This window comes from Phialemonium atrogriseum, assembly GCF_030411735.1.
Source record: "Phialemonium atrogriseum strain 8032-3 unplaced genomic scaffold QBC33scaffold_51, whole genome shotgun sequence".
NCBI lineage: Eukaryota > Fungi > Ascomycota > Sordariomycetes > Cephalothecales > Cephalothecaceae > Phialemonium > Phialemonium atrogriseum.
This window is the reverse complement of record NW_026848188.1, coordinates 81,004-98,215: the sequence shown is the minus strand read 5'-3', so window position 1 is coordinate 98,215 and position 17,212 is coordinate 81,004. Positions and strand designations below refer to the sequence as shown.

Here is a 17,212-nt window from a genome sequence, read left to right as displayed (position 1 = left end):
ATCTCAATGCTAGGGAATGTGGCGTGTGTAACGCAGCGCACGACATACACATAGAGACACGCGCATGGAGAGGAGCGGCCTAGAACAAGCCATGGATCTGCCACGTCTTGATTTGAGAGAGAGGGCAAAGCTAACGGTTCGCCGTGCAGAACAGCCTCGATTGCGACACCGACATCGCTTCCAATACCGCGGACAAGCCGTTCGGCAGCCACGTTGAGCGGGACACGCCCGAGACAAGACTGTGCTTGGAGAAGCCGGCGAGGTTGGTGCGCCAGAGCTAGCTTCATCGGCGGTCTTCCAATGCAACTCTTTTAGAATCTAGCTGCACGCGCAGCAAAACCCAATTTTCTACCCTGCGTGGTTCACGGAATGTTCTTCTGGTCACGAGAACCTCAAACACGGACATAGAGGACCTCACGATGTCCAAGCTCTGGAGTCCAATCGGGACAACGCCACTGTCTGTACCTGTGAAGGCTTGTCTTCCTTCTGGCCAGCGGCATTGCGGCTGGACTACTTCCCCCACCGCCCGCCGTATGTCGATTGGCGCGCTCATGCGACGGAGCTCCTTACTGGGCCGGGAAGGACGAGTCGCATTTTGTTGACCTTGTTTATTTTGGAGAATCTAAAGAGAGTTCCTTTTGCTTGGAAGGTATGCTTTCCTGCTTCTATCTGGGTATATGATCTGTTGTACTCATGGGGTATCGAGTCTGGAATATCCAACGACCCTTACGTCAACATAATCGTATTCGGCTCTCTACCCTCGCTCCAATAATTAGAACCAAATTCCGCGTCGGAAAGACGTAAGAACCCGATACGACGATAATCGCCAGTCGGCTGTCCGCTGGGACGACGGTGTGGCACGACGATGAGGCACGGATACTGTGAGACAAAGTTATCCCTGCCCATCACCACCACATGGAGCTCAAGGGTCTGCAGTGTATCGAGACCAATCATATAGTGCACACTTCCCCAATGTAGATGCTCATCGGCGCCAATGACAAACCCAAAAAGCCCGGCTCTCTCCCGCAGCCCGTCAGGATCCGTTGCGATATCCCTCACGGGACGTATGCGCAGAACCGGCGCCTGGATCACAACCCTCCCCTCGTCTACCTCGCCATACGGGTTCGACCCGGACACGCGAACGCTGCACGAGATGATCCGTGCGATGCGCGTGAACTGGACCCCGTCGGTGTGGCGGTAACGCTCGAACGCGCGTTGGCTGCCGTTGACGGCGGCCCAAGACCAGGACGGGGCGCGGTGTTCGGCAGGCGGCCAGGGAGCATCGTTCGTCCCCGTCCAGAGAAGGTCGCCGAAGAGCGTGCTCTCCCACAGCCCGGCGAGGTACCTGTCGCCCAGGGCGCGCTCGAATCTCGCTGCGAGGCCCGACATGGCCGGGAGCCTGTCGGTGCCCTTGGTCAGCGCCCGGAGGCTGTAGTCCTGCACGAGGAGGTCCCAGAGCTCGCGCATCGAGCCGGCCCTGACCCGTGAGACTGCGTTGGTCGGGTCGTCTATGTCGAGGAAGCGTCCCCGCATGCCTGCCCCGCTCTCGCTCAGAAACTCCGTCTTGCACTCGAAATGCATCTGATGGCGCGCGTAGAACAGGGTGCGCCGGCTCACCACCCGCTCCTGGAAACACCACCCGCGGTTGCTGATGGGCTCTCCCCTCATAGAGACTACCTCCTCAAAATCAATCCCAGTGTCCAAGGGCTGCGGGAAGATTGTGAGTTTGCCTCTTGCGAGGATCCCTGCCGCGTAGTCGAATGTGGCGTGGTTAGGGACTGGTCTGCGAATAAAGCATCCGTCCGAGTTATCGGTGGAGCCGGCGGCTGATATGGTCAAATATGAGTTCGCGTATACCGACTCCATTTGCGCCGCTTCCCGCTCCCAATCTTGGACGTCGTTTTGGACGATGCATAGGGCGTCGATCCAAATGTGCCGGATTCCCATTCTCCTGGTCACGATAAAGGCGTCTTGCATGGTTTTTGGGAAGACGTCTGGTGGTATCCCCTGCTGGTGAGTAGCGTAGTTCTTGGTCGTCGTGGTTAACTGCTTGGTCTTCCCCCAGACGTAGCTGAGAGTCATGTAGTAGCCACGTGCGCCGCCCGTCTCCCACAGCTTAATGGGACTAGATGACGATTCGCCGACGTCCAGGAGTCTTGTTGGAAACGGTGAGCCGGGTGGAGGTGGCGCGCAATTATGATGGTTGTTGCAATTGTTCACCCATTCAAACGCAAGATCCTGACTCTTGGGCAGCGAAGGATCCTCTTCGATAAGCCGCCCTTTGAATATCCCGGCCAAGGGATCGGTACCTTTCCGCCACAGATTGAGCCTGGCATATATATGTCGGAGATATGTGCTTATCTGCTTGCCCTGATCCACGCCGATGCTTATCTGCTTGCCCTGATCCACGCCGAACGCAAAGATGGCTATATACCACACACGCTGGCCCGGCCCATCGTCAGTCCAAACTACGAACCCCTCTTGATCGTCCCGCCGGGTGATCTGGAGAGAATAGCGTCTAGGTTCAGCGTCTGGATAGGCCGGTCCGTTGTCTGGTCGACGCTGCCCGTGGCGGATCCTCCCTAGGAGCTCTTGCACCTGCTCATAGATTAGGGAACAGAGTGCACACGCCTGAGCCGACCCGGCGAGGGAATTAAGATCGTGGTGGTGGGGTAGCCCGAAAATATCAGGGCGTGCATAGCCCCAGATATGAGGCTCGAAAAAGTATAGTCCAGGGCCTAGAGAGATTGAGCCGATTTGCTTGAACACGTCTGGGTATGGAGGGATGAGGTGGAATGCTATGTTGCTGCAGAGACCACAGAGAGCCATCTTGCAAGTAGAAGGACAGGTGATAGTGATTAGACGAGGAATTCTCAAGTATATTGTAAATGATACGTGCTTTGCACTGAATACCTTAGGTTATGCCGGTAATTTGCTTTAGATGTTTGATGAAAGCTACATCTTTCTTGAGATCAGAGCAGCGGCCCAACCACGACAGCATCACTGTCACGAACCCAACCCAACGTGCCATTGGTCGATTTCAACACCACATCGGGAAAAGCGGGCCCAAGGGAAATGGTCTGCGGCACACAGCTGTTGAGGCTGTGCTACAACGCAGGGTGGCTTGGTAGTTGTTGCCAAGCCTTTACCCCGCGACATTCCGGATAAGAGTACAATTTATCAAGTTCTACGGATCCGTAACTACCCCTTAACTGCCTTCCCGCAAGTACTTTTCTCATCTATCATATCCTTCTCTCCTATTTCTCAACCCCTAGTGGTTCCTTACTCAGCCCTCCTCTCAGCTCTTTCTTCGCAAGCAAGTAATTTCCTTTGTTGGCGTGGGGACAAGCTGATACGGAGAGGAAGGAAGGGAGCGGAGGAAATCGATAGAAGAGCTGAGCTGAATACCCCACTCGTTCGCACGCAGTTTTCAATGATGCTACACGGCAAGCGGTGATTGTCGGCCCCACCTTCTTACCCTCCTCTATCGCGCCTTGCTTCAAGGCGCGATCGCTCTTGATACAAGAGCTTGAGAAACTCCAAAAGGGTGTTGCCCTTAGCCTTGTCCCTGCCAAGATGCTGGGGATATCGGGTGCCTATGCGAGTTGCAAGGACGAAGGCTCCTATGACGCTCGCCGCTATGGCCCTGCGGCCTGCCGACACGGCCCTCATCGGGCCCTAGGGCCCGGAGTTATCGAGGGTTACAAGCCTGTTTTTACGTCGAGCTGGCCCAGGACCCAGTGGCTCCTAGGCAGTTTGATCCGAAGGAAGATGACGATGTTGAGGTTGTGAAAGTGCGTCACCTTGGGTGCCAGCAAGGGCTTACTGCGTATGCAGGTAATTTGCAGCTAACTTGATATATTGTAGCACCGCAGGTACACAGTTGTATTTGTGGAGACGTATAAGACAGCACAGCCAGGTGGCAGTGAGTCTGGCCGCATTTGGAACAGGAGATGCCATGGCCATTCAACTGAGACTGCCTGGAAACCAATGAGAACTCTCGCAACGACTCACATCAACCCGCCTTGTAGGCCATGACGACAGATCTGTCCTTCCCTATACAAGCGTGGTCCCTAACTCAAAAGTATGTCGACAAGATAAATGCCCATCTTGTGAGACGTTTAAGGGTACAAGTTGGAGAGTGCATTGTGCATAGCCTCCCATTTATTTGCCTACAAAAACGGAGCCTTTGAACATGACACTTGAAATATGTCGAGGATGTGCTTTTGGTGTGATGTCCTGCGAATGCCGTGCTTGACGGTCGAGTCACTGTACTTGTTGGCGTAAGCAGAGGCAAAGCGCTTGTTGGAAGTGGCGTAATCAACGATGTCAAGAGAGGGTTGCTGCCTGCGCTTGGTTTGCTAAGGGAAATCTGACTGTAGTCTGGGAGAAGGAGCTGTCAGTGCCACGGCAGGTGGAGTTTGTGGTGTTGTTTGTAAAGCAAGAGCCGGTGTAGTCTTTGGAGGTGTCCCATTGGATGACGGTGGCGACGTAGAGGACTGAGAGGCGTTAGGAGTATCATCGATTAGCCTTCTCTGTTGCTAGAGGATGTGGGGCTGCAAATTTGGAGGCCTTTGAGCTGCTGGCAGGCGTGGCGTGTGTCGACGACCCTGAGGGGCTGGCGGGGACAATGGGCTACAGGACATTGACCATCCCTGATTGACTATCCCTAGCTAACCTATATGTCTATCCCTTGCTCCCAGCGTAGCGACTAGCTGGACTTGTCCTTATCTTTCCACCCTCCTCCAAGCAGCCTGTCAGGAAGCAGCGCATATCAAAATGTCTCACACACCCTCTTAAGCGCCCCAAATCCTACTTACACCCCATTTTTTCTCATAGCTCTAGGCTAGACAACCCCCAGCGTATCATTGGCTGCAAAAAGGAGGAGCATAATCTTGGATTTGCAATCTAAGCTAACAGCATTTATAACAGTCAAGCAACTAAGGATATTAATGATTATTAGTCTAAAGTATAACCCTTTATGTCAAGCTTGCAGAGACTAAAGTCCTAGAGAGCGATGTGGCCTTGGGGTGTTTAGAGAGACATTAGGAACTATGTTTTGCCTGCTTGTAATGACAACCTAGATTTAGTTCCAGCCTGCTGCTACACCTGATACGCTAGGCCCAACAATCTAAGCCTCGCTCACCTCAGGGGCGATGTCGCAGCCTGATCCAAAGCCCAGCCATCGTAAGTCGTCGCCAGGGTCGAGATACGAAAACCCGACGACAGGTCAGGCAAATGTGTCTTCACCGCGGCGCCACCCGTCAGGCTCCCCAGCCTAAAGTCCGGCTCGCCGCCAAGGCTGCCAAAGACGTCGCCGACTTAGTTGGCCAGGGAGCCGCCTACGCCCAAGGTCAAGGTCGAACTCGTAGTGCTGACTAGATAGGAAATACTAGGTAGAGAGAGAGCAGGGCGAGTTGTATCTCTTTGACTCCGTGGCTTGGCCAATTAGTTGGTCTCTCTTGCTTTGCTGCTGCCGTCAGTGCGCCCCGGGCAGCCAGACAACCAACGACAGCCGCAAGTGCAAGATGGCCAAGGACAGCATGGAGAAGAAGTCCCAGCGCCGCCCCAGCGACAGGAAAATGAGGCCGAAGAATTTGTAGCAGCTAGTAGTTAAGCTCCCCACCACCCCTTCCACAGACCTGGTCCAAGTCCTCGTAACCTTTAGGGTTGTGGCCCCAGACAGCCTTTCGAGAACCCCTCTCCCTCTCCCTCTCTCTCTCCTTCTCAAACTTGTGCATTGGAAGGAGGAATTTAGCCTTGGGGCTAAGGTAATATGTTGCAGGCAAGCCAGCCCCTTAATGGTAGGCAGGGCGTGACGGACTTGACACTTTGGCGCCACGACTGCTACAAAACACAGGGCTTTTTAAAAGGATCTTTCACCCTAAAGGGTGAAGGCTTCGAACAGGGGGTTCGGTATGGATTTCCCTGGCAGGCGTATATCTTGCAAGCTCTTGTCAGGATTTGACATGGGCATTTCAGCATTAGAGCGGCGGCCGGCGAGGCAGGGGGCGCAAGTCGAAGGGTGGAGGTGGAGGGGCGAGGGGCAGGAGTGTCGCGGCTGCTTTGGTGGCTGAATCTGGAACCTCTAAGGAAAGGCCTAAAGGCAAGTCGTCCTCGTCCTCGACTCGGCCCTCGCTCGACGTCGACAGATTGCTCCAGCCCTCCATGCCAAGCCGGCCCATGTCGTTGAACGGAGGGGAGTATCGACGCCGAGTACTCCGCCGGCGACAAGAAGGCCGCCATCAGCAGCCTTCCCCGCTACATCTAGATGCCCTCGGTAGGATCGGCTGGATCTTCTTGGATGGTACGAACACTGAGAAGGGACCAGTGTGTATGCTAGGCGAGAAAGGGAAATAGGATTTGCGCGCCTCGGAGCTTAGGCGGAAACTCGAAACTGACCGATTCTAACATGCTGCGCGCTTCCATGTCGCTCTGGGATAATCAGGCTTACGACTGCAACTGCGGCGCCGAGGCCCAGGGACGGTTCGAGGCACCCCTCGCACAGGAAGGTGTACTTGAGGTGGGTCGGTCGCGTTGGCAGACATTCTGGCAGCGGCGGCGCCAAGGAGGAGTAAAGGGGCTAAGGATTTGACTAGGATTTTGCTGGTATGGAAGGGGGTGTTTGTTTGCATCCTGTATTCTCAGTCATAGTCGCATTTTTGTCTGTGGTTATGGAACTGCGGTGACCTGGCGCTGTCTGGTCCTGTCGCGGCGGTTGGCAGCCCTCCACAGCGACGCCCTCTGGCCTGCCAATGTCGTCCCCGTGTACGGCACCGGCCTCCCGCCAGAGCCGCCTGTGCCGGCCGCCTCTGAGCGCGGGGATTACTCGTGCGCCGCCTGCCAGATGAGGCAGGCTGAAAAGGCCGAGGCGCCGAAGGGGCTTGGCTGCTGGCCTAATCTAGATGACTGCCAAGACCAGAGGGGGGTTGGCTGAGTATAGGCTGTCGGCCAAGTGGCTTGAGCGCCACCGGCGCCACCACAGTCTCCCTTGTAGTGACTTGCACCTCCTCTGTCCTCCTTTCCTTAACTGTCCAAGCCAACTGCTCTCCCACCTTCAAGGCGGAGTGGGTGGTCCTTCTTAGAAATATCTTGCACGGTAAAGGGGAAGATGTCCTAGTCAACTGTCCTGGCAGAGGCTGCGTAGTTTGGAACTGATGAAAGGCATCTCTATATAGCTTGCCGTCTAAATGCTTGTGCCAGGAGTCAACAAATGTAGCCGAGAAGAGCTCCAAGTAGTGTAGCATCAATTGGCACTTGGCTTAGGTTACGGAGAGGGAGATTCGAAGGATCGGCTGTGACGAGCGGGTTGTAGACACTGGCTGCTCCCATAGCTGGTAGAAACCAGGACGTCAGTTGCTGTGGGATTCATGCCAGTTCTCACTTAGTTGGCCTGCTTGGGAAGGTTATGTGTGGGAAATCAGTCCTTTCTTCATGTTGAAATTCCAGCGAGAATGTCTCTGACCCTCATGGTCTTATCAAACATGAATATCCCATCGCTTGTCACTCTGAATTCCCAAGAGTCAAACGTCTTTCTGCACCTTAGACCAGTGAATGCCTAGTCAGTGGCCGCGGCGGCCGTAACCTCAACGTTAATCGGCCAAACCATCCGCGCAATGCCCTTCAGAGACGTCCATCTTCGACCCTTCGGCCCAATCAGGCTCGCACCAGAAGTGAACACCAGCAAGGTGCATGGGAAACCATCGCTCATGCCTGCCCCACGCCGCGATGAACGGATTAGTGTCGCCACGGATCTGGGCAAGGTAGCGGGTGGCAAGGGTGCGGAGGCGATTGCTGTGGCCCGGGTCGTTGGCATAGCGGTCTAGCAGGCGCTGGCCGGCGTTGCCAACGAGCGGGGTCCTGGCGAGGATGCAGATGAAGTCGTAGACGTCGAAGAGCTCTAGGTTGGCGCCGGCAGCTGGGGGGCTGAGGCCGATGGCGCGGTTGGCCGGCGGGATGAGGTCTGCGAGGATGTAGCTGCTGCGGGGGAGTTCTTGGCCCACGGCGGGGCGGGCCACGGGGCGGAACTCGCCGTCTCCTCCGGCGGGGAGTTTGGTCCCGTTGGGGTCGGGGATGTCCATGCAGAATTTGACCTCTGACGTGAAGCGGCCAAAGTGGATGCGTAGCTGGACGGGGATTGTGTTTGGGAAGCGGATGACAAGGAAGCTAAGCCCCTCGTGGGGGTTTTGCGAGGAACCACGAGGAGATGACTGGATTGGCGCCATTGTTTCTTGGTTGCTGGAGAGGATGTTTGAACTTTGACTTGAATGTGGATAAATTAGAAGGTAAGAAGAAGCAAGAGCAATAAAGCATTGAATGTTGAAGGGCGGGCGACGCTAGCGGTAATATAGTGGTTGGGATATGCCCTTCACACCAAGACTGGACAAAATGATGTAACTAGATGCCTGCCTGACTTTTTCAAGGCCCATATACATCATGCTGTCAGCTCCCTGCAACCTACACCTATCACTGTTGACACCTACCTAGGGGACTTGCGTTGAGATATTAGGCATACAAGGTTGTTATGTCCCTGAGCCAATCCGCTAAGCCCTTCAAATTCTGCATGGGTCGATTAAATAAGTTGCTATGTCATGTCCTAGTGCTGCTATAAAGCTAGCATGTGTAGATGCTGTTGAGTAGCAACCTGTTGCAGCAGTATAGAAGACTGCTGATGGAAGAATCTAGGGAGAACAAGTCCTAACGATAGGGTTGGATGGATAGGATGGAATATTCTTGGCCTAGTTGATCAATTGGGTCAACCTAGTCCCAAAATCTACACACCCTAGCTATCCTTGTCTTCATCTTTGCGGGAGAAAACATCACCCTTGCAATGCAGAAGACAAGACAGTCGAGGATAACAGAATCAAACATATAGGAATGTGGCATCTATACCACAGGACAGCATAACGATGCTGGAGTGGAGAAGCACTCCTGCCAAGAGAGCAAGTACCTGCAGCCTGGTCTAGATGTCGAGAAGATTAGTCTACACTGCCTTGCCTCCTGCCTTTCACCATCCCCCCCTTAACTACAACTATAGCGCATAGAATCTCAAACCTGTCACAGTTATAGCAGCATCAAAATCTAGGTTCTAGAATTTGCCATTGATCTCTATTTGATCAACTTAGATGCCTTCTCTGTGAGGCTTTTTGGTAAAGTCTAGACAAACATGTGGCTAGTAAAGAGGGTTGACAATACATTACCAACTGACTTTTCCCTACACTCTTCTCTCCAATTCCAGGTTGCACAAAGTCTAATCTTCCAAGACAGAAATTGACTGGTTATCTAACCCTAAGGCCTACCTAAGCTGGCGGGAAGTGAATTCAGTGGGTGGACTATCCTGCCGAATGCAAATGCAAATGCACCTACGTTTCAAACCCTGCATCGACATCAGGTACAGTACCACATAGCGGGGCTTAACAACGTGGTCGCCATCTAGGCGACACCCTTATGCCGGGGTGGATGTCGTCGGCGCCGTCATCCCCTTGGCCTAATCCCGCGTGCTCTTTCGGAGCCGTTGAATGCCGCAAATCAGCCCCCTCTCTGCAACAGGATAATCCCCCCCAACGTTCCTGATCCCCAATCCCTCTGTCCGAGGCATATGTACTAGGGGAGCACCCTTCCAACCCAATCCTACCTGCATCAACCTGCGTGACATTGCAGAGATGTGCCAAATCGCAACGGCTCAATCAGCCAAGGGGCCTGTCGATGACGTCAATCGAGTAGACTTACCGCTCTCCTCTGCCCAATCGCCACATCAGATTTGACAAGGTAAGGTGCATCACAGCAAGGGCTGCCGATGCTGCTCTTAAGATGCCGTTCTCTCAGATCTTGGCGATCTGCTAGCGGACCTCCTCGCCAACGCATCCCACGCAACCCTGGCAACTCGTCGGCCCTGCAACTTAGGTGGCTGTAGGTAATCGACAGGGATTGGTAAGCGCCGGTCGGAGGAGAGACTGTCGTGGGGAAGTGTAGTCATGACGCCGGCCATCATGTTAAGCCCTAGGTTGGGGGTTGTCGGACCAGTCAAGTGATATCACAGACGACTTTTGGTTATGGCGCGATGTGCGCGATGATAAGGAGCAAACCGTGTCGTAGTTGGCTACTAGGTGTCTACTGTTATCGCTTGTGTGTTGCTTGCTGGAGTTGTTTTGAGATGATTACAAGAAGAAGGACAAAGCCGTTGGCACACAACCTGGTTTGGTTTCATCCACGTCCTCTTGAAGGCATTCTCGAGGCGGGCGAATCGCTTAACGCACTTTCTTGAACGTCTCGCTTTCATACATTCTTGCCTGTCGCTCCCATCCAAATTCCAGAGTGGCTATGCGCTGAGAGCAGTTGGCTGGGAGCCCTTATTGTCAACAATTATGGGTGGGATGAAGTATCCGCGGATACTCACGTGATAACCCGACCCAAGATCAATGTACAGTAAAAGCGGGCCTTCCTGTATAACCAAGGAAGTGCCGGAGGGGCACGGAATATGGGGTACTTGACGACTCCCTGGTGGGGATTCCTTACCTGCTTTCCCGTTGAGTACGCTTCAATATATAGCCCAGATGAGGATACGTCACTCGCATTCATTGTCGATACTCATAGCTATCATAGCATCACCGCCAAAGCCTTGAAAGCAGCCAAGCGCAACGACAGATCCGGGGTCTTGAGGTTCTTCTTGTAATACGTCAGGTCCTTGTTCCCCTGCCACGTCTTGCCCACGATGGAGGCGACCTTCCTGCCGGCGCGCTGGATGCAATTGTTCAGCTTGGGGTAGACACCTTAGTGGTTGCCTCGAATTCCAAAGCCATAATTCCGAAGTTGCCGCCGGATTAAGTTCTTGACACTTCCAACCCACTTCTGGTCCGTCGACGAAAGGAGTACAATATGAAGACACACGTTTGCTGGAATTTTTTTTTTTCTTAAAAAAAAAAAAAAGTTGGCGTACTACAAAGACTCCCTGTATGTATCATTCCTGTGGCGGGCCGGCGGGTGCGACGGCGGCTTGAATGGGTTAAAGCTGCCCCAGTTGCCCTTTAAGGACTTGGGTATCGAGAACTTGTGGTCGGCGATGGACAAGCTCGGACCCGCCGTCTCCGGCTTCGGCTACGCCGGCCACTCGGACGACGCCGGCGGCAACAGCGACGGCAAGCGCAGCTCTGATATGCAAGCCATAGGCAGTGCAGCCTGCGTAGCTGTCAGCTTCTCCACTCCTCGTTCTGGCAAGATAGAGTCAACAAGAGGCAGCAAGGTCCTTTCTGGTTTACAAAGTTCTCGGCTAGAATGGTTCCACATAACCAGTGAGTTTTACGTTTGCGTGGCGGGAGCCCAAGGGAATGGCATCTACATCAAAAAAAGCCTGCTCGCCCAGGATCCACATATGTGCAGCCTTGACCCCAGCAGCAGCAGAGGGTCACCATCGACCCCAAGGACTAATGCGGCTTCTACAACGATGAGATATACTGACCACTCTACCACTGCAGCAGATCGCCGCCGAGAACGCCGAGCGGGATAGCCGCATCCATGCTGACATCGGCAAGACGACGAGGGAGTTTGTATGCAACGTCAGGCACGCGAAGATGCTCGATGGCATCCAGTCCAAGGTCGGGGCGAATAAGAAGAGGCCAAGGACCGAGGACGGGGACAGGGCGCAGCTGGGGGATGGTGCTGCGGATGTGGCTTCGAAAGACCGGGAGAGGAAGAGGTTCTTTAAACAGATACCCCTAGTGAAGAAGCGGGATGGAGATCAACCTGAGCATGTCACGAGCGTCCTGGGCAATATCTTTGGAGTAGCCTAGGAGTGGGTAAGCTGAAGAATTGGTAGAGATAGGTAAGGAGGAAGCTGGAGAAAGAGAGAGATAAAGGTTAGTTGGGGGAATACTATCGGGGAAGGGTGAGGAGGACTTACTACTGGTTTGACTTGGTGTTATTGGCTGGCATGTTCTTTTGCAGAGAGGCTGCACTACCTTCATTAAGGAAGTTAACAGACGCGTTTGTTTTGCCGCCTTGGTTTGACAAGTTGAGTCTGCCATTGAAGTACGGCAGAAGGTTCACGTTGGCGCCATTGAACTGTCCTACGGCTAAGATGCCTAGGAGTTGTCTCTGTCCCCGATACTTGTCGAAAGGCTTGAGGAGGAACTGGCATTGGATATCCTCTTGCAATCGGCTTGCCCTCCTGCAGGCACTTCACGGTTTAGAGGGGCAGTCTAGAGACAGGAAATAGTTGGTCGAGGCGCTGTCTGCCTAACCGCTAGCCTAGAGCGCCACAGTGTATCTGTCTGTCAATGTTTACGACAGGACAGCCCCTTTTTGGTCCTTGCCATTTCCAGCTTCCTCTTCGCTCTTGTTTCTTTCCTATTTCCTTCTTCCTTCTCACCCAACATCTTATCTTGTCTTAGCGGCGGGGCTTGAGGGCGGTGTTGGTGTTGGCGTTGAGGATGTTGGCGAGCATGTCGCGGACGATTGGGCCGGGTGGACCTCGCTGTCGTAGTAGCGCGGCTGGGGCACAAAGACGATGCGGTTGGTCAGGCCCAGGATCTCCTTGTTCGGCTGCACGATTGTGACCTTGATGTTGAAGGGTGTGAGGCTAGAGGCAATCCCTTTGGCGGTGCGGTAGCTGGGGGGCCGCGCTTGGGCAGGTCGACGAGAACCAACTTGGCCGATGCCGCGTTTGGGTGGCTCAGCCTCGAGGTTCAGGATGGCAGGATTGGTACAGAGGTGAGAGCGCAGGGGTTCAACTTCCGGCCAGACGGATTGTTCAATTTGAAGTTGTAATAGAAGGCTTGAAGTTTACTTGGGGGAGTAAAATGCTGGCCACAAGGGCAACGCCCTCGACGGCAATCATCGTCTGCCGTGACTCCAGAACGTCTCCAGACCAGCGGGGAGCGCCGCTTGCATGGGATTTCCCCGTTGCTAATCGTGCTGCCGACTTTTGGGAAGCGTTTGGATCGTCCGTTTGCTTGGAGAGCTGGATCTGTGAGCAATCCCCTCCCTTTCTTCCCAGCAACCCCCACTGACAATCAATCCCTCGCAGATCGTCCTCGACACACCGACACACCTCCTCGAGCACCGGCATAACCATCGACGGCGGCCGATAGGCGCATACAATACACAAAGCGGGGAAGGGAAGGGAAGGGAAGGGAAGGGAAGGGAAGGGAAGGGAAGGGAAGGGAAGGGAAGGGAAGGGAAGGGAAGGGAAGGGGGGGGGACTACACCCGAGCCATCAAGGCAATGCCTAACCAGGGCAAACCAACCTTCTGCCCTGCCTGCTGGGGCTGCTTTACCGACGGCGGTATACGGCGGCACATCCTCTCGGCGCACCTCTGGTGCCAGCGCTGCAACATCGTGGGGCCGCACCGCAAGATCAAGGGCCACATCCCGGAGTGCCTAGCCGCATGCGCATGCGTCGCCTGCGGTGCCGCCTGGGACGCGACGGCGGGCACGCGGCACAATTTCTGGGGCGAGGGGATGGCGCACCCGGCGACGGAGATGGGGCGGTTCTGCGCGGACGGCTGCGGGGCTTGGTTGGGGGATCGAGAGGCTGCGAGGAGGCACCATGCGGGGTGCGGGGGCATCGCGGAGGAGCTGCGCACGCAGATACCGGGCCTGGCTACGGAGTTTGTGATGGTGCCCCGGAGGGTGGCGGCGACACGGTCGGATCGGGCGACCCCGAGTTCGGCTGCGAGTTCGAGGGGGGGTTTCGGTGTCGGGGTCGCAGACTAGTCTTGGGCTTCGGACTGGAGGATCCGAGGACACGCGGTGTTGGGGGGGTTTCCACGTCCCAGAGTCCCGAGCCGCAGAGTCCCGCGCCGCAAAAACCCAACGATCCGCCCCCCGACGCAGACACCGACCCACAGGGGAATATGTCCAGCGGGCGGAGCGCATGTTCGAATAGGCCAGGGCCGGCGCAGCCAGGACTGCGGCAAGCAGCTTCATGCAGAAGGGATCCCAGATGTGGCATGACCTCGACCGGTTCCGCAACTTCCTCGAGGTGTGTGTGGTCGGCCAGCCGCTCTCTGCCGACGAGTACCTCGCCAAGGTCAGGGCCGGGACCCCGCTCAACCCAGGCGAATGGATCCTCTGCCGCGCAGAGCAGGCGCGAGCCGTTCTCTCCGCCGGCCCCCTGCAGCGGGCGATGCTGGTCCCCCAGGGGGCCAGGCAGACAAGCACCAAGGACGACGTCATGGCGTGTGACGAGCAGCGCCAGCAGATCGACTTGCACGACCAGGCGGCCAAGAACCCCAACCGCGAGGTGTAGGCCCCCAAGAGCATGTCGGTGGACGAGTTCAGGAGGCTGATAGCCGAGGACGAGCCGCGGCCGCTGAATGTGCTGTCGCTGCGGGCCTTCCGTGACAACATCATCCCGCCCTGCATAGAGGACCTGCGCCATTATAAGGTGTTCGTCAACTTCCTCCCCCGAGTGCTTCCCGTGGATTCTCCAACCCTCTACTGTTCCCAGTTGGCAATACCTTATGTGGTTCAGTTGCGTTCAAATCAGAGTGACCAATCGTCGGGTCGATCTTACATCTGAAAAGTCCTTGTCCTTGTCGGCAAACAATGTTACCATGGTCTGCCTTTGGGCAAACTGGCAACCCAATCAAAGACAAGCAGGAATACCGTCTGTTTATCTAAGTTGACGCCTCCCTGAGAATCCCGGATTCATCGATAACCAGACAGGTAAAGATACCCGAAGGCTGTGTTGTTATGCAAGAAATTCCCTTCCCTGACGCAACCAAGCGTCTCATCGTTCCCATGAACATCCCGGATGACGACCTTGCTAAAGGGTTCGTTCGAATCTGAATCGTCGCGACAGGGCTGTTGACGTTGACTATGCGAGGCGTCATGTACAGTGTCGGGTCTTGTTGCCTCGGCTGATAGCATCGCCTAAGCAACTTGACTGGGAATATGACTTGGCCCTCCCATCCCCAGCTTGGGAGTGACGGCAGCCATCTAGGGTTGGCTTTACGGTCATGGATCCAGCCTAGTGTCTGGGAAATCGTGTAGTGGAAGACCCCATAGGAAACCAGCAGGGAATGCCAGTCTCTCAAGCCACGACGGTAGGCCGAGGAATGCGTTGAGAGAGTTGTTCTCGCTTGTCATGCGACGTTTGGTGTATGCCATTAGAGACTGTTCAAACGCAAAGAGACGATCTATGTTGCGCTTGGTTCTTGGTTAGTGGGGGTTGGGTTTACTTTGACTGTCCTGGACATTAAATTAGCCTTGAATTGATTCAAGAGACAGTATCTAACGTTATACCTTTTCAAAGGAAACGGGAACAGCAGGTAAAGCCTCGGAACTAGATACTTCCAGCGGGGCAGAAGTCATTTCAGCAAGCGGCGTACTCATATCGTAGGCATGCAAGACACCAAGTCCGTCGCATATGAAGTGGACCTGGTTTGGTGTAAGTTTAGTATAGGAAGCGCCTGCTCAAGGCGCCCTCCTGAAAGGTCCACACGGGTCTTCCACCGAGACGCCCGAACTTCGACCTGGATTTCCCGCGGAACCGTGAAGAGGACTTTGCCGTCAAGAGTCTCTCGCACCTGCAGCATCCGACGAAAGGCTGCCGTAACTCCAGGCGGCCCAGCGTCAGAGTCTGTTCCCGCGAGCGCTACTATAGTCACCGTCGCGCACTCGTAAATCAGATCCATCATCTGCAGTTGCCTTTCCTTCTCGGCTGCCTGTTGAGGCGTAGGGTTGGGGGACTGGTCGATGCGCAGAGCATCTACCTAAGGCGTTTGTTAATTCGCCACCAAGATAAACGGATACAACACGGTAGTGCGTACCCAGAGATATCGTATCCCCGGCCTCTTGGTGACGAGAATGGCATCCTAGATGGTCTGTGGCAAGGTTCCTGACTCCGAGCGCCAACCGCGGGCATCACGCCACCCCAGACATAGCTAGGAGCAAAGTAGTCGCACGCTTCTAGGCAGGTAACGGTTTTGCGGTCAATGACGTCTAGCATGTACGCTGATCGTAGCTTTTCTGGCTTGTCCACCTGGCAGGAACCCGAATGATTATCCAGACAAAAATCGAGGGCCCTCTTGACTGTGGAAAAGTCGATCAGCGGCTCGAAGGTCGTGCAGTATGCCTCTTGCAACTAGGAAATTCGTAAGATGTCAATGCGATTGCCTCCCTAGTCATCTCCCCCAAAAAGACGGATAAGTTGGTATTAGTATTCAAGGTATTTACCCCGAGAAAGATAGTGGTATGCGACTGCTGCTCTGAGGAAAGCGGTCCTATTCGAGGTTCCCAAATGTAGGAACGGAAGGGTACAATTTCCAACATTTCATGATCCAGGCTCAGGCCTTGTCAGGGTAGACTGCGATAGATCAACCAACATAGCAAATAGAATAGAAGAAGAATAAGTAATAATAGCTTCCCAAGCACTATCTTGTGTTAAGCTATGCTCTAGTAGTAGTCTGCGACGCTCTGCTAGCTCAGCACGCGTCTCTGGTTGCTGTCTAGCAGCTAGGCACACTCAAACATTTTGAGAACCTAGAAGTCTAAGCATTGCTGACAGCGCAAACTTGACTAAGCTTAGAGGCGCTTAATCAGAGTCTCATCTTTTGCAGACAGATGTGTGACTAGTTTCAGCAGGAAGTCAAGTTTCTGGTTGGCACCTGCATAGGCCACTTGGATATTTCTTTTGATTGGCAGGCCTGGCAAACTGATCATGTTGTGTATAGTAGCTAAGAGGCCCATATCGTCGCAGTCACTGTCTCCCAGTCTGCACTCTTTGTCAGCTTGTGCGCCAAACCTCTTCAACAGCACGCCTGCAAAGACCGACATCAATGTCTCTAACCTTGCAGCAGCCACAGTTCTAGCCACCCACAACGCTGACGACACAGACGCCATCGTTGCAAACGCCGTCTCTTACCTACGCGGCTCCCCCGGCGTCGAGAAGCTCGCTGCCACTGCTTTGGCAGCCTAAAGCGTGATCTTCTTTTGTTAAGGAGTGCATAGTACCTTACACCGCCGAGAACCCCCTTTTCTCACGATAGTAGGTAGTTTCCAATAGCTAATATGATAAATTATTGGTAATCAAAGCTTGCAACGCCATCAACAGGGCCGCGGAGGAGGCAGCCCTACCCATAATTGCAGATCTTGCATAGTGTTTGAGTATGACATCTTCTAAAGATCTCTCTTTCCTTTATCCTCATTTTTTGTCTGGGGGGGGGGGGGGGGGGGGGGGGGCCCGGGGCGGGGGGGGGGGGGCGCGGGGCGG

General features: G+C 54.6%; 6 protein-coding genes across 6 annotated transcripts; 3 read left to right on the top strand and 3 right to left on the bottom strand.

Annotated features, from left to right (window-relative positions):
- Nucleotides 1-726: 726 nt before the first annotated feature.
- QBC33DRAFT_502169 (heterokaryon incompatibility protein-domain-containing protein) lies at nt 727-2,971 on the bottom strand (the record flags this gene model as incomplete). The annotated part of the gene is made up of 2 exons (XM_060425716.1): nt 2,473-2,971; nt 727-2,364 (listed from the first exon to the last, which is right to left on the bottom strand). Exons 1-2 carry the CDS (start codon nt 2,827-2,829, stop codon nt 727-729), a joined length of 1,995 nt encoding a protein of 664 aa, XP_060278131.1. The 5' UTR covers nt 2,830-2,971.
- A 2,083-nt stretch (nt 2,972-5,054) lies between these two features.
- On the top strand, nt 5,055-6,937 carry QBC33DRAFT_520031 (uncharacterized protein; the record flags this gene model as incomplete). The annotated part of the gene is made up of 9 exons (XM_060426329.1): nt 5,055-5,069; nt 5,122-5,187; nt 5,230-5,353; nt 5,401-5,435; nt 5,484-5,599; nt 5,786-5,804; nt 5,989-6,307; nt 6,384-6,527; nt 6,726-6,937. The coding sequence occupies 9 exons, from the start codon at nt 5,055-5,057 to the stop codon at nt 6,935-6,937; spliced, it is 1,050 nt and encodes a 349-aa protein (XP_060278130.1).
- A 655-nt stretch (nt 6,938-7,592) lies between these two features.
- On the bottom strand, nt 7,593-8,225 carry QBC33DRAFT_520030 (uncharacterized protein; the record flags this gene model as incomplete). The annotated part of the gene is made up of 1 exon (XM_060426328.1): nt 7,593-8,225. The coding sequence occupies one exon, from the start codon at nt 8,223-8,225 to the stop codon at nt 7,593-7,595; it is 633 nt and encodes a 210-aa protein (XP_060278129.1).
- Nucleotides 8,226-10,596: 2,371 nt separating this feature from the next.
- On the bottom strand, nt 10,597-10,799 carry QBC33DRAFT_564304 (uncharacterized protein; the record flags this gene model as incomplete). The annotated part of the gene is made up of 2 exons (XM_060430361.1): nt 10,597-10,737; nt 10,770-10,799. 2 exons carry the CDS (start codon nt 10,797-10,799, stop codon nt 10,597-10,599), a joined length of 171 nt encoding a protein of 56 aa, XP_060278128.1.
- A 669-nt stretch (nt 10,800-11,468) lies between these two features.
- Nucleotides 11,469-11,786, top strand: QBC33DRAFT_462532 (uncharacterized protein; the record flags this gene model as incomplete). The annotated part of the gene is made up of 1 exon (XM_060425073.1): nt 11,469-11,786. A coding segment is annotated over one exon (318 nt), but the record flags the coding sequence as incomplete, so codon positions are not given.
- Nucleotides 11,787-13,218: 1,432 nt separating this feature from the next.
- QBC33DRAFT_520028 (uncharacterized protein) lies at nt 13,219-14,245 on the top strand (the record flags this gene model as incomplete). The annotated part of the gene is made up of 2 exons (XM_060426327.1): nt 13,219-13,626; nt 13,883-14,245. The coding sequence occupies 2 exons, from the start codon at nt 13,219-13,221 to the stop codon at nt 14,243-14,245; spliced, it is 771 nt and encodes a 256-aa protein (XP_060278126.1).
- Between the last annotated feature and the right edge of the window lie 2,967 nt (nt 14,246-17,212).